This window comes from Dasypus novemcinctus, chromosome 23, assembly GCF_030445035.2.
Source record: "Dasypus novemcinctus isolate mDasNov1 chromosome 23, mDasNov1.1.hap2, whole genome shotgun sequence".
Taxonomy (NCBI): domain Eukaryota; kingdom Metazoa; phylum Chordata; class Mammalia; order Cingulata; family Dasypodidae; genus Dasypus; species Dasypus novemcinctus.
This window is the reverse complement of record NC_080695.1, coordinates 64,911,756-64,927,183: the sequence shown is the minus strand read 5'-3', so window position 1 is coordinate 64,927,183 and position 15,428 is coordinate 64,911,756. Positions and strand designations below refer to the sequence as shown.

The 15,428-nt window shown below is 55.6% G+C and overlaps 1 protein-coding gene and 2 pseudogenes across 1 annotated transcript; 1 reads left to right on the top strand and 2 right to left on the bottom strand.

Annotated features, from left to right (window-relative positions):
- Positions 1 to 4,912: 4,912 nt before the first annotated feature.
- Positions 4,913 to 5,719, bottom strand: LOC131275556 (FERM domain-containing protein 4B-like; annotated as a pseudogene).
- A 67-nt stretch (positions 5,720 to 5,786) lies between these two features.
- On the bottom strand, positions 5,787 to 6,930 carry LOC139436187 (FERM domain-containing protein 4B pseudogene; annotated as a pseudogene).
- Positions 6,931 to 7,323: 393 nt separating this feature from the next.
- On the top strand, positions 7,324 to 15,097 carry LITAFD (LITAF domain containing). The gene is given in 6 exon segments (XM_023589464.3): positions 7,324 to 7,332; positions 9,943 to 10,024; positions 11,220 to 11,306; positions 12,628 to 12,753; positions 12,756 to 12,795; positions 13,229 to 15,097. Coding segments are annotated over 6 exon segments (453 nt in total). The 3' UTR covers positions 13,338 to 15,097.
- Positions 15,098 to 15,428: the final 331 nt, after the last annotated feature.

Sequence of the window (15,428 nt, the reverse complement as noted above, 5' to 3'; positions counted from 1 at the left end):
GCCCCCAAACTGGAAGACAACTGATCCTCAAAGCAGAGGGCCAGGAGGAGCGCCTGGCTCCCCGTGGGAGTGGGGGGGGGCCCCTATGTCCTGGATGGGAGGGGCTGGGGTGCCCCACCTTGCTGTGGGACTTTGGGTGGGTCTCAGGCCTCGGATGCTCTGCATTCCTTCCAGGCTGGACTCTGGGGTGGGAAAAGAGCCCTCAGCCCCTAGGCAGCGTGCGAGCATCAGACCTGCCTTGAAGGGCTGCAGGCAGGGGCGGGCGCCCCCTCGGGGCAGTCCTGCTCCCCGGGTCTGCCGGACCCAAGGTCTGAAATCTTGGTTAGTGCGGAGCCTGGTGGCCCAGAGAGAAAGCGAGGGTGACTCACGGCAGCCTGGTGCTGCCCCCTGGCGGCCATGGCTGGGGTGAGCAGAGCCCGAGGGCGACGGCGGCCCAGGAGCTCCTCATTCATTCATTCATCCATCCATCCATCCATCCATCCTCAGGGCCCCCAGCTCAGACACTGCTGCTGGGAGAAAAGGAGGCAGCCCCATCCACCCCCAAGATGTGGGACTGCCGGTCTCTACAAGGGCCGCCCGGTGCGTGACATCCCGGGAGTTTCCGGCGCGCGGCGGGCGGATGAGTGGAGCCGTGGCGCCCGCACTCCCCGCTCCGCCGGTTCATTCGCTCGCAGTACTTCCTGAGCAGCCCCCGAATGCCCGCCCCTGGGGGTACAGGCCCCCGCGCCTCGGGGAGGGGCAGAGGCGGGACCTCAGACCTCCCAGGCCGCGGGACGCCCCGAAGGGCCGGGGCGGCTGTGGGCGGGGCGGGCAGCGGGGCGCGCAGGCGCGCGGGGCCCAGGAGGTCGCGGCTCCCGGCTGGGGGCTGCTCTCAAGGGGGGGTGGGGGGCGCTGGGAGGGTCAGAGGCGCCCGGGGTGGCTGTCGGCCCGGGAGGGGTCCTCAGATCCAAGGGGCTCAGCGGTGGGCCCGCTCGCGCTTCTGCCCGGGGGGCGGCAGGCGGGGGGTTCACGGAGCAGGAGAGGAGGGGAGGCGGGTGCGGGACGAGGGCCGGGAGCTCGCCGCGGGAGAACCGCGCGGCTTTGCAGCCAGACCTGCGCAGCTTGCGGGGTGAGCACGACCCAGCCCCTCTCCAGGCCCAGCCCCGCGCACCACCTCAGTTACTCACTTCATACTTTAAGGTTTTTTTTGTGGCGATATATACATATAACATTTGCCCTTGTAAACATTTTTAAAATATACGATTCAGTAGCATTAATTATATTGCCAATATTATACTTCCAGTACCACCCGCCATTATCACCCAACACTCACCCCCAAACAGAAACGCCGTCCCCACGGAGCACGGGGTCTCCACCCCCAGCCTCTCGCAACTTCCCATCTACTTTCTTTCCCTATGAATCTCCTTATTTTAGATCTCTCATTTAAGTTGTATCATAGAATCTTTATCCCTTTGTGTCTGGTTTTTTCACTGGGCATGTTCTCTGGCATAATGTTTTCAAGGTTCATCCATGTTGCAGCATGTTTCTGAACTTTCTTTATGGCCGAATAATATTCCACTGTATGGCTAGACCATCGTCTATTTCCCGTTCACCTGTCGAGGGGCCCCTGGCTAGTTTCCCCCTTTTGGCAGATGTGAATAATGCCGCTGTGAATAGTGGCGTACAAGTGTCTGCATTCCCGCTTTCACTTCTCTGGGGTCCACACCTAGCAGTGGAATCGCTGGGTCCTATGGTAATTTTCTGTTTAACAATACATTTTTAAAGCTATTTTCTTTTTAAAGTTAAATGCATTCTTTTAAAAGGGGAAAATTTCTCTCTCTGCCATAAACAGAAGTCCAGAATCATTTGCCAGAAAGAGGGTAATTGTAAAAGTAAATATGCACCTATTACTAAAAAACTGTTTATCCATAGACTGTCAAGTCAGAAGCTCCAAGGAGCACATATAATTTGTTTTCCTTCAACAAACATTGACTGCCTGTTTGGTGCCAGAATTGTTCTAGGCACTGGGAATAGAGCTGTGAACAAAAGAGTAATAACCATGAGTTTTGACAAATGAAAACACTTATGTAATCAAGAGAGAGAACATTTCCAACATTCTGGAAAATTTTCTTGTGTCCTTTGCAGTCAACACCCTACTCCTACCCCAAAGGCAACCACTGTTGGGATTTCTATCACCGTGGCTTAGCTTGGCCTGTTTCAGAACTTCAAGTAAATAGAATCACAGGATAGGTAGTCTTGGACGTCAGGTTTCTTTTGCTCAAAATATAATTGTTTTAAAGATTTATTCACATTGCCAAGTATATCAAAACCTTTTCTTTCTTACTACTGAGTAGTATTCCATTGTACAAATATGCATACTTTATGTTTATCCACTCATTTGTTGACAGATATTTGGGTTGTTTCCAAATTTTGATTGTGAATAATGCTGTATGAATTTTCTCCTACAAGTTTTATTATGGGCATGTGATTTTATTTCTCTTGGTAAAAACCTTGGTGTGGAATTGCTGGAAACTACCAGTTTTCCAAGGTGATGCCATCTTCTGCTTACCTACCAGCAGTGGGTGAGTTCCATTGCTCCACATTCTTGCCATCACTTGTCTTCTGTCTTTTTAATTCTTAACTATTCTAGGAGGATGTGCAGTGCCATCTATGGTTCTTGGTGTGGATTTCCTAGGTGGCTGGCGAGGCTGAGCGTACTTTCCCGTGCTCATTGCCCATCCATGTATCTTTGTGTGTGCGAAGTGTCTGTTCAGGTCTTTTCTCATTTTAAAAACTGGATGGTTTGATTTTTTATTATTGAGTTGAAGGAGGTCCTTTACTTTCTGGATACCTGCCCATTGTCACTTACATGTGCCCCAAATTTTTTCTCCCAGCCTGTGGCTTATCTTTTCATCTTATTTAGGTATCTTTTGAAGAGTAGTTGTCAGTTTTGATGAAGTCTGATTTTTCAAGTTTTTCTTTTATGATTGTGCCTTTTGTGTCCTGGGTAGGAAATCTCAATATGCCAGCAGGTTTGTTTTTGTTGGGTGTTCATGGTGAGAATTGCTTTTTTTTTTTTAATATTCTACTCCCAAGTAAGAACAAATCTGTATGATAACATTTTTCCCTCTGGACATAAGACATTGTAACAGTAACATATGCTGTACATTTACAAGTGGTCTTATGTACATTTCCCAACAATCTTTTTAAGGCAAAATTGTGACCATATGTGTATAATTAAAATCGTTTTTAATCCTTTGCCTATGAAAATATTTTGGGAAAAAACTTGCTTTGTGTATTTAGTTTCTGAAAGATAAAGATAAGTGCTTTGTAAAGAAAAAAAAGGATTGCTTTTTATTCTTTTTGAAGTACTTCCTTTTTAATTAGTAAAAATAATTATATGGTTCCAAAGTCAACACTATAAAGAGGCCTCACTTCCATCTCTGACCTTGTTCTCTGCCCACATGAAACATTTTTACTAGTTTTTACAAAAATTTATCCTATATTTCTTTTTGGAAATTATATACCCTTCTCCCCTTTTTCTTATGCAAAAGGTAGCACACCATATATCTTGTTTTTGTTTGTTTTTTACCAAACTATCCTGGAGCAATTACTCCATTCGAAGATATAGAGGTCTTCCTCATTCTTTTATTATTTATTTTTCAGTTTTAGTTTATTGATCTATGTAAAAAAAAATAGGTCTTAAAAAGTCAGAACAGTAAAAAAATACTGTTTTTAAATACTGTTATGCAAAAGGGCATTTCTGTTTCTGGAAAGCTATACAAATATGCAAAATGGAATACAGTGGAATATTTTTTGCATGTCTTTTTTCTCCAGTTTTTTTTTTTCCAAACTTCATTTCTAATGATACAAATGATTAAGGACCAGTTTAACAAATCATCTTTATGTATGTTTTACATGTTTTGGAATATATAGAAAATATTCCCCAAAATTGTTCAGAAATGTCCTTTCACAATATGAGCAAGAAACCTGTATAAAAGGGGTGAAAGGAGCACCTTTTATGGAATTCTGAAGCAGAATAAAATGACAAAAAAGGATCAATCTGGACTATGGAAATCGTTTGTTCTAAAAAAAAAATCCTACAGTAAATCATAGCTAATTAGTTCCTCCCAAGGAAAATATGAGATAGTTTTAACCTCACATTTAAATTTATTGCAGGTTGGAGTATTTTTTTTAATACTGATCTTATTTTTCTCACTTGGTGACTTAGAACTACCTGTGGAATCCAGATAAAGTTTCATTTTCTAACTTTCACCATTTTAAGATGCACGATTCATCTAAAATGATGTGGTTTTTGCTTTGTTGTTTTGGGGTTCCTTTTGTATCACCTTGAAATACTTTGTCAAACGCGTAATGACTTTGCACACCCAGCTTGCCATTTCAAATGACAGCCAGGGAGGAGTGTTACCAGCCTAGATAAAAACAGCCCATTGTACAATTGGCATGAAAGATAAAAGGACCTCAGTGATATTGTACCTTAGAAAATTCCCCCAGCAGAGTTTGCCAATTACTCAATGGACTGCTTCCCTCTCCCCAAACTGCTACCATAAAGTTATATTACAGGATGCTACAGCAGTGAGTCTTCTAAGACCCATTTTATGGAGCTTATGAACAACATCCCTCTTTGTAACATCCTCAAAACGTTTACACTCATCCAGAACTTCTCTCTTCAAGTACTTTTCCAATACTGTCTAATCTGTCCCTGTGCACGTAGAAGTAGCACGTTGCTGAATGTCAGCTCACGGATTCAAATGTCTGGATGGCGAGCCGTGACGAAGGAGCTTCTCTCCTCACTCTGAACTTGAGCTCTGAAATCTCCCCTCTCCTTTCATCCTGCTGGAAACCCTACCCATACTTGCCACAGTTGCCAGGTTTGCCTTCAACAGCTTTTCTTCTCTTAAAAAGTGCTCGCTACTCCCAGCGCCTTCAGACAGGGTCCACATGAGGTCAGAGCTCGCTGTAACATCAGTGGCCGGAGCGTAAAAGGCGAGTCACCGTCCAGGGCCTTTGTGCTTTGTGTGAGAGTCACTTCCAGGCCCACTTGAGTCTTCTCTTCGACCTTTGGTGCTTGTAGATGGCCCACGGCCGTCTGGGAAGAGGAACACATTTTGGAAGGCCAGTGTCGAGCGCAGCACTTGCTCAGGAAGTCCGACTGCAGATAGTGTTCCAGGCTCTGAATCCTCATGCCAGAAGAGCCTGCGCTCCTTCCTCTCCCGGCTCTCTTCCAGCCGGTGTCCATCGTACCGTCCAGTGGACTGGACCCGGGGACTGTCTGCGTGGAGAGGGAATGGACTGAGAGACTGCCAGAGCAGCCGGCAGAGGCAGAGCGCGCCGGGCCCTCGTGTTCACACGGCCCTGCGGTTATCTGGGTCCCGTTGGCAGAAGGCACTGAAGAGCAGGAAGATGCTTGACCGCTTGGGGAACAGGGAACCCGCGGCCCCGCCAGCCCCGGGCGTCGCCGCCATCCCTGTCCCGGGCGAGGCTGGTCTGCCGGTGCTTCGCCCGGAGGCCGCTGGTACCGAGGCCTCGTGGATGTCCGGGTGATGTGCGGTGCAGTGGCAGCAGCCTTCCTCAGCAGTCGGAGGGGTGCACATGGGTTACGGGGCACCGTCCACCTCATCTTCACGTCAGGACCTTCTGCAGGCTCTTGGGCGGTCATATCCACAGCGGGCTGGGGACCAGGAGGAGGAACTGGCACTGTGCCGCCCTTCAGCGTCATTTTCGTGGACAGAGCTGCCACCCCACGCAGGCTCACCCTCGCCACGTGGCGGGTGCCCGGCGGGACGCTAACTGGGAGACGGCTGCCCCGACTCTTGGAGTAGGTGCCGTTCCAAGCGATCCTTGGGGGCTAGGCTGGGCATGCTTCCTGATCTTGAAGTAGAAACATTCTGCTTTCTGGACCTTCTCCGGCCCCTGGCACCTGTGTCCAGAGTCTGGGTGGCGTGATATGGGTAATTGGTGTCACACGGCCATATCCTGTGCTCGACTGGCTGGCGTAGGACCGGTCCTCCAGGATTTTGGGGCTGCTGCTGCTTTGGGATTTGGAGAGGGAGGAAAACGGCTTATCGTTGTCCATCGCAGACAGCAGATGGGGCGGGGACTGACGCTTCCGCCCCGCTGGCAGGGGTGCTGAGAGGAAGATGGGTTCCAAGTGGCGGCTGCGGCCCCGCGGCCACCTCTGCAGGGTTCTGTGAGGGCTGCTGTGGCCGGTCGCATTTCTCGGGACGGCCTGGTATCCACGGTCATCGGCGGATGACTTTCTGAAATGGACTCGCTCAATACCGAGAGACGCGGGGGAAAGAAGCCTTGGCGCACGAGGGAGTGGACTTGATCGCAGCCCCGGCGGCGGGAACGAGTCATGAGGACCATCGCAGGTGGTAGTTCAGACAAGGAGCTGCTCTCCGAGGGTCACATGCCTTCTGGTAAAATAATTGTGGCCTTCTGGCTGGGTTTCTTCCCACCTCAAATTCTACATGCATTTATTGCATGTTCAGTGTCCTGAAGCTTTCACGGCATCCCTGTGATCCTGCTTTCGTTCTGCAAAGGTCTGGCCCATTGGCAGGTTTTTTTGCAGCCTCAACCAGCTTTTGCTGCATCAGGAAGTTGCTCTGCAGGTCTCGCAAAGCAGGGTCCTCTTCAGCAAGTTGTCGTCTCACTTGGACACAGCTCCTGCACGTCTTCTGACCTCATGTTTCTCACCTCTTTTCAGGAGATACTCCTTCAGCATTTTGCCAGCTTGCCTAGCTTCCCACACACAGATCTTCTTAAGTTCTTCGACTTTTTTCAGTTTTTCCTGCGATAGCTCTACCTTCTTCTTGAGTTCAAGGATTCTCTCTCCTGCTCCTCACTCACCTCTGAATCCTGAGAACCTGAGGAGAGTGAACCCCCGTTGCTTGCGGTGAGGAGCCGCCTTTCCCCCTCCCGGCTCATGGCTTAAGACCTTGGGGGTTCCTGTCTGTCAGATCCATGGCAGCACCCTCTGCGCTCCGGGCTGAAGGAACTTTTGCTTTGCTTCGCTTCCAGTCCAAGTACTGATGTCGACCGCCAGCATCAGTACCCAGGCGGGCTTGACGGGAGAAGAGTTCACACGCCAGGTTTGCACAGAGCCACTGCCCAAAGGTTCTTTTGGACCCTGAAATCCTTTGTGGATCGTGAACTTCAGCAGCTAATTTCTTCTCCCACAAATGCATGTAAGTTCTCCTGCTGTTTCCATTGGAATAATTTCCAAGGCTCCACCTTGTCTTGTAAACCATACCGGCCGATTCCTTTATAGCCGATGCCAAGCCACGGAGGAATTCCTTGTTTATCCTTCCCTGCGTAGTCATGGACTCCGTAAGTCAGCAGAGCTTCTACTATTTTCATGTCCTGGACCACTGCTTGACCTCGAGTCAGACCTGTGATTTTCAAATAATGCTCGTTTATTAGGTCCTCACAATAAGCAATGGACGGGTGTTCCTGAAGGGTTTGGGTTGGAAAGGCTGGTCGTGTGTCTTTAAATCTTTCCTGGCATTTTCATCACAAAGAGTCTGCAGGGAGGTGGTGAGAGATCTAGAGGACCAGAGGCGGATGACTCCTGGCTGATAGTTGGATTATTTTTAAAAAGTTACTGGACAGCTGGAGTAGCTCAGTGGTTGAGCACCTGTTTCCCACGTATGAGGCCCCAGGTTCAATCCCTGGTACCTCCTAAAAAAAGTTATTGTGGTAACACACATATATAACATAAAATTTGTCATTTTAACCATTTTAAGGGTAGACATCGGTGGCATTAATGACCTTAGTGGGAAGTGGAGGTGACTCAACTGATAGGGCGTCCGTCCGTCATATGGAGGGCCCAGAGTTTGATCCCCAGGGCCTCCTGACCCATGTGGTAAGCTGGCCCACGTGCATTGCTGCTGCATGCAAGGAGTGCACCCTGCAAGGAGAGCCGCCCCGTGTGAAAAAAGCACAGCCCGCCCAGGGGTGGCGCCGCACACACGGAGAGCTGACGCAACGAAAAAGAGACACAGTTTCCCAGTGCCGCTGGATAATGCAAGTGGATGCAGAAGAACACACAGCAAATGGACACAAAGAGCAGACAACTAGGGGGAATGGGACAAAAATAACTAAAATCTTTACCAAAAAAAAGACATTAGTAACATTAATGACATTAATTAATTACATTAGTTACCAAATTGTGCAGCCATCACCACCATCTGTTGTCAAAACTTTTTCATCACTTTTTCATCACTCCATCATATCCTTCTGTAAAAGGAGGGGCCAACTCCATAATTCCCTTTTTTATTGTTATTTTTTTAACTTCATTTAATCATTGAAAATATAAGCAACTAAAAAGAAAACAGTTGGGAAGCGGACTTGGCCCAGTGGTTACGGCGTCCGCCTACCACATGGGAGGTCCATGGTTCAAACCCCGGGCCTCCTTGACCCATGTGGAGCTGGCCCACGTGCAGTGCTGATGTGCGCAAGGAGTGCTGTGCCACGCAGGGGTGTCCCCCGCGTAGGGGAGCCCCACGCGCAAGGAGTGCGCCCCGTAAGGAGAGCCACCCAGTGGGAAAGAAAGTGCAGCCTGCCCAGGAATGGCGCCGCCCACACGGAGAGCTGACACAAGATGACGCAACAAAAAGAGACACAGATTCCCATGCCACTGACAACAACAGAAGCTGGACAAAGAAGAACACGCAGCAAATAGAACAGACAACTGGGGCAGGGCGGGGGGGGGTAGAGAGAGAAATAAATCTTTGGAAAAAAAAATAGTTGAATAAAAACATATATTTCTCGGGAAACGGACTTTGGCCCAGTGGTTAGGGCGTCCGTCTACCACATGGGAGGTCCACGGTTCAAGCCCCGGGCCTCCTTGACCCGTGTGGAGCTGGCCCATGCGCAGTGCTGATGCGCGCAAGGAGTGCCGTGCCACGCAGGGTGTCCCCCGCGTAGGGGAGCCCCACGCGCAAGGAGTGCGCCCACGCGCAAGGAGTGCACCCGTGAGGAAAGCCACCCAGCGCGAAGGAGGGAGCAGCCTGCCGAGGAATGGCGCCGCCCACACTTCCCGTGCGGCTGACGACAACAGAAGCGAACAAAGAAACAAGACACAGCAAAAAGACACAAAAACAGACAACCGGGGGAGGGGAGGGGAATTAAATAAAATTAAAAAAAAAACAAAACATATATTTCTCATTAAATGTACTAGGTACCTATAAATTTTTTTTGAATCCTACAATATGTTACACAATATATTTGGTTCATAGTTTTATTTGTTTTGTTGAGATAAAATTCACATAACAAGATTAACCACTTAACCACCTTTAAAATGTTCAATTCGGCCACATTCAGGACCTTCACAATATCGTGCAACCACCACCTCTATCTTGGAATAGATAACGCCAGGATATTTTCATCGCCCCCCAAGGAAATGCTCGTTGAGCAGCGCCTCCCGTCCCTCCTCCCCCCTGCCGCTGGCAGACCCCGTTCACATTTGCCTGTTCTGGATGCTTCGTGTAAGTGGAATTGCAGCACCTTTGCCTCTCATCTGGCTTCTCCCACTCAGCCAACTATTGTCAAGGCTTGTCCACGCTGCTGCATGATTCAGAGCATCACTGCTGCTCACGCGACAGTCGCCCGTGGGGCGGATGGCCCACGGCGTTGCCCGTGACCCCGGGGCTGGCCCAGGGCCGGCCCCTCCTTTGGCCTGTCCTGGACAGCGCAGCTCTGCAGGTATTTGCCGAGTCCACACTTTCAGCTTTGTGGGGCGTCCACGTGGCTGAGAGGGAAGTGGGATCAGGGGCAGGACCCACCTTCAGAGGTTCCTTGGGGCCAGCCCCCCCCCCCCCGCCCTCCTCCTGCAGGCCCACGTCACAATGGCTGTGTCACCCGGGCCGGGGAGGGGCGGGCCGGGGGCCTTCACTGCTCCCACCGGGCAGCCAGGCCTCACGATGGGAATTACTACAGGTGAGCGTCCAGCAGCTCGGACCTTGGGAGCTGAAGCTGCCCCGGAGCCACCGCTGGGACAAGGACGGCACCGTCCCCCGGGGTAAGGGCACCCCCTAGTCCAGGCGCCCCAGGCCAACAGGGGTGGGGTGGCGGGAGGAAAAGCCTCTGGGGCCCCCCGGGAAGCAGAAGAGATCGTGGGTCCCTTGCTGAGCTGGGAGCTGATCCCAGTCCTCCCCCACGTGCCCCCCAGCCCCGGACCGAGGGCGGGAGGGGGGACCTCGGTGCCCTCTTGAATGGTCACGAGGAACTCAACCCAGAGGCTAGTGATTCCTTCATCAGGTGTGCAACCAGCCCCCTCCCCTCTTCCCTCCTGTCCCGTGCCCCCGCCATCCCTGTGTGGCCAGAGAGGAGCCAGACTGCTGGGGTGGGGGCTGAGTCCTGGCCTGCCCTGTCCCGTGGATGCAACCTTGGGAAAATTGCAGAGGTCCCCAAACCCGCTTCCTCTCCTGGAAAAATCCCTGTGGATTTAAAGAGATGATCGACGCCGGTCGGGGCAGTCGCTGACCCGGCCGAGGACTGAGCCCAGAGCTCAGGCCTGCACTCCAGGGGGTGGCCCCGCGTCTGCGCCTGGCTTCTGACCTTTGACCTCCTGCACCAGTGGGCTCGAGTCCAGCGTGCAGCCGGACATGGGGCGGGCTTCCTGCCGCTTGGTTGGACCCACTGCAGGGAGCCCTTGGCTGCCGAGGCCGGGTGCTTCCCGCCTGCCAGGAGCTCCTGTCCCAGGAGGGCAGGGCGGGAGCTCTAGTCCTGGTGGCTCCCGGGGGGACGCCGCGAACCCCTGTCCACACGCAGTGAGGTGCTGGGCCCTTCCCGCTCCTCCCTGGCCACGCCAGGGCCCGGGGACCCCGTGCCTTCCCGGATGGCCTCGAGCCTGTGCAGTCTCTTCCTGGCTCCTGGGGAGAGCGGGGGCGTCCACACGCAGGGCCAGGGGCCGTCCTCGTGGGGCTAGGGGCTCAGCAGCACGGCTCTGGGGGGACCCTCAAACACCCCCTGGGCTCCCCCAGCCCCCCCATCATAAAATTGGAGTCATGCCAAATACCTGTCACTGGGAGGACCCGCCTCCCAGGCCCCTGGCCCCCTGGCCCCTGGCCCCTAGCCACATTCCTCCCAGCCTCGGCTTCCTCTTGTCAGAGGGGGTGTCCCCCCGCCCCCCGTCGGGCCAGGTAGGTGGCGCAGCTGCTACACCGGAAGCCCTTAGGAAGGCCTGAGGGTGTCTGTCCTCCCTCTCCCCCAAGAGCCTCCGACGGACCCTGGGAAAGCAAACCTGAGGACTCAGGCCCCTCCCCGCTTCTACGTCCAAAGCCCGCAAGGGGTCCACACGGGTGAGCCGCCTCCTGCCCGCTCCTGGGGGCTGCACGAGGCCCCGCCAGCCGAGAAAGCCCTCCTCCCTCCTCCCTTCCAACCGCCCCTCCTCCCTCCTTCCCCTGCCTCCTCCATTTCCCCTCCCCCCGCTCCCCTCCTCCCTCCCCCCTCCCCTCCTCCTTCCTCACTGCACCCCTCCTCCCTCCTCTCCTGCACCCCTCCTCCCTCCTCTCCTCCCTCCCCTCCTCCGTCCTCCCTGCTCCCCTCCTCCCTCCTCTCCTGTGCCCCTCTTCCCTCCCCCCTGCACCCCTCCTCCCTCCTTTCCTGCTCCCCTCCCCTCTCCTCCATTTCCCCCTCCGCCTGCTCTCCTCCTCCCTCCTCCTCTTATTGCTGCCCACAACCATCTCCTCTCTCCAATGGTGGAAGAGGTACACAGTAGGTGCTCAGGAAATGTTTGTGGGGTGATGTCCCTACCTCCCCCCTGCCATGGCACCAGCCCTAAACCACAGAGGGGGATGCAGACCCCCAGGACCCCCCTCACCCTACCCAATCGGTTTTTTTAAGATTTCTCCACCCCCCCCGCCCCCCCCCGTTGTCTGCTCTCTGTGTCCATTCACTGTGTGTTCTTCTGTGTCCGCTTCTATTCTTGTCAGCAGCATGAGAAATCTGTGTGTTTGTTGCAGTCATCTTGCTGTGTCAGCTCTCCGTGTGTGCAGCACCATTCCTGGGCAGGCTGCGCTTTCTTTCGCGCTGGGCAGCTCTCCTTACGGGTGCACTCCTTGCGCGTGGGGCTCCCCTACGCAGGGGACACCCCTGCGTGGCAGGGCACTCCTTGTGCGCATCAGCACTGCGTGTGGGCCAGCTCCACGGGTCAGGAGGCCCAGGGCTTGAGCCCTGGACCTCCCATGTGGTAGACGGACGCTCTATCTGTTGAGCCAAATCCGCCTCCCCCCGCATCCCTTTTACACGCCCCCGCCCCTCAGGCTGCCCCGCACCCTCGGAGGTCTGGGCGCTCCCGGGTTGGACTGTCGGCTCCCAGAGGGCCGGCCCGGGGTGGACAGGAGTGAAGAGGCCAAATCCACCACCGGAAGCCAGCGCCGCTGTCCCTAGAAGCCCTGTGAAGCCCTCTGCGGTGCTAGGGGACCCCACGGCCCATACACTGGGTCCCACTCACCAACCGCCCCACAAGGGATACCGATGGGTAGGAAGTCCCGGGCACCCGGAACTGAAGGGCTGCGCTGAAACCCTGAAACCCGAGCCCCAGCAGGGCGTGGCGTTGCCTGGCCTGGGCGCCTGGGGGCGCAGCGGGGTGGGGCCGGGCCGGCTACTGAGCCTGACTGCTCCCGCCCCGCCCCAAGCCCTGCCCCCACAGGCCCGGGGTGGACAGGTGCTGCTCGAGCATCCCGGTGATGACCACCTGCAGCTACTGCGGCAACTACGTCCTCACGGTGACCACCCCCGTCCCGGGACCCTCAGCTGGCTGCTGTGCTCCCTCTTCTTCCTGTCTGGGTGAGCGGCGGGCCCCGGGCCCCTGCTGGGCTAGGGTGGGCTGGCACCTGGCAGGGAGGGGAGACCGAGGGGGCCACTCCCTAATGCATCTTGAGGGGCAGGAGACACTTTTGGAGATGGGGCAGCACTCAGGACAGAAGGCGGGAGGTCCCAGTCCGGGATGGGCACCTGGGGACACTGGGCAAGTGACGCTCTGGTGAGGACGGCCACCGGTGGTTGGTGCTCCCCAGGGCTAAGGACTATGAGGGTCTAGTCACCTGGGGTGCGTTAAAAAGTACAGGTGCCCAGACCGTACCCCCCCGATTCCAATTCACCAGGTGAGTCCAACGTGAGCAACACGGGGGCTAGCTCCTGGGCTGGGTGGGCCTCCAGAGACGCCCGAGGGTGGACCTGGCTGGCGGACCCCGCCCTCATGGTGCTGCCGGGGCTGCAGGTGCATCCTCGGCTGCTGCTTCATCCCTTTCTGCATCAAAGCCTTGATGGACGTGAAGCACACGTGCCCCATTTGCCACCACGAGATCTACCGCTACCAGCGCCTTTGAGCTTCGGAGCTTCGGCGGAATCAAGTATCAGCTAAGTGACCTTCGCGTGTCTGGTGTCTGTGTCCTGTTTGGGGTCCCTCTGGACCCAAGGGATGGGGAAGGGCCCAAGGAGGATGCCAGGGTGTACCCGCCTCCCCTTCCACCGCCTGTCATAACGGGGGGCAGCTTAGCGCTTAGGACAGTGCCTGGAACCTCGCAGGGGCTCGGCGTTTGTTGACTGACTGACTGAATGCATGATGGACTGCCAGCAGCCCAGCACTCCCTTCTCGGGCCCCATCTCTGGCTCCTTCCTCAGAAGCCACACGTCACCTTTCCTGACCACCTCCCCCCAGCTCTGCATCTTGTGAAAATCCCCCAAACTCCCGAGAATTCCTGCTGTCCACATCCTCACCTGCCGTTCATTCATTCTCCAACCCACTCAGGCTCGTACCTGGCCCCTGCCCCTCCAGGCCAAAGGTATCTCACCTGGTTGATCCCGATGGTCTCCCTCTTCCAAGTCCCTCCCCTCCCCTGCAGCGAGAGGCCTCAGGTCCCCGGCTCTCCCGGCACCTCCACAGGGGCTGCTGCTGCTCCAGGCGGTGTCTCCGCCGTCTCTTCTAAGACAACGTCCTCCTCCCCAGAAGGCCCTGTCCCTCCCACGGGCCTGCTCACCGGTGGCCCTGGCACGGGGGCGCTGGCACCACCTCCTGGCTGCCCGCTCTCGTCCCGGGCCCCTGCCCTTCCTCAGCCCCAGCCGGGCGGGCCCGACCCCTGCGGCTCTCTGACCTGCTGTGACGGCCGACTTAGGTGTCGCCGTGGCTGGGTTCCGGTGCCCCAGCGGCTTGGCCCTTTCCTGGTCTAGAAGTGGCCGTGGAGGTCTGTGGCCGTGGTCAGCACCTCCAGCCGGCGGGCTTGGAGGAGAGGAGGTGACGCTGGTAACGCGGGGCCCTCGTCGATCCACTGAAGGCCTTGTGAGCCAAACCAGCTTTCGAGAAGAGATCTGCCTCCAGACGGCCGGGTCAACCCCACCCGCCCTTCTAGGCTGCTGTCAGCATTTCAGATTTGCTGGGCCCCACGGTCCTGTGACCCGATTCCTTGACACGAACCTCAATACGTCCGTCCATACGTGTCCCCCCCCTCAGTCCTGCTGGTGCTCGACCCCTGAGGGCAGGCACCGAGCTGGCTCCCCGCGCCCAGCCTGTCCCAGGAGGGTCCCACTGCCCCTCCCCTCCCAAGCTCCGGCAGGGGCTGCGGATGGCTCCGGCCCTCTCTCGCGCCCTCACTGGCCCTTCGGCCTTCTCATGCTGTCACGTTCGCCCAGGCAGATCCCAGGCTCGTCCCAGGACCTGGGGGCGGCGGGTGGGGAAGGCAGTGGGGGGCCTCGGCCAGGTCTCCCCATGCCTTCGTCCTGTCCCCAGGGGCGGGAGCCCCCAGCTCCTGCCCAGGTGCCGCCCAGGGCACTGCCCCAGGCTGCGGAGGGGGCTCCGCGGGAAGGGAGCCCACGCTCCTGGGTCAAGTGGGACCTGCCACAGCCTGGCAGCGGGAACAGGGACAGGGAAAGGAAAACCCACGTGGCGACTGGGGGATTTTTTTATTTTGCAAAGGATCTTGTTTGGCCCGTCACCTAGTCGCTAACAAGTGTCAGCCATTGGCACGGGCACCACTCCACCTGCCGATAGAATCCTTAAAAGCCCCTGCTCCCTGTGGTTTGGGGAAGGCAGATTTGAGACACCCTGGTCTCCTGTCCATTGGCCGATGTTAATAAACTTCCTTTCTCTCACGATAAAAAAAAAAAAAAAAAGTTTCAAAGACAAGGTGGGAACACGCAGAGGCGGGGGGGGGGGGGGGGGGTGGGGGGGCGGGGGGCGGCGTCTGCTGTGTAGCTCAAGGGCTGGGGACTCGCTGTAATCCTCAGGACCTCCCCAGGGGGGCAGTGTGTCCCCAGCCCACGGCCCTGAGTGGCCGCCCAGGCCGCAGCAGCCTCTGCCTGGGACGCATGAGTCCGTGGGAAAGGGGAGGCGGCGTGCCCGCGACTGCGCACATGCTGGTGTGCACGTGCACGGACGGACAAGCACGTCCTGCAGGCAGCAGGGAAGCCCCAGGAAGCACGGC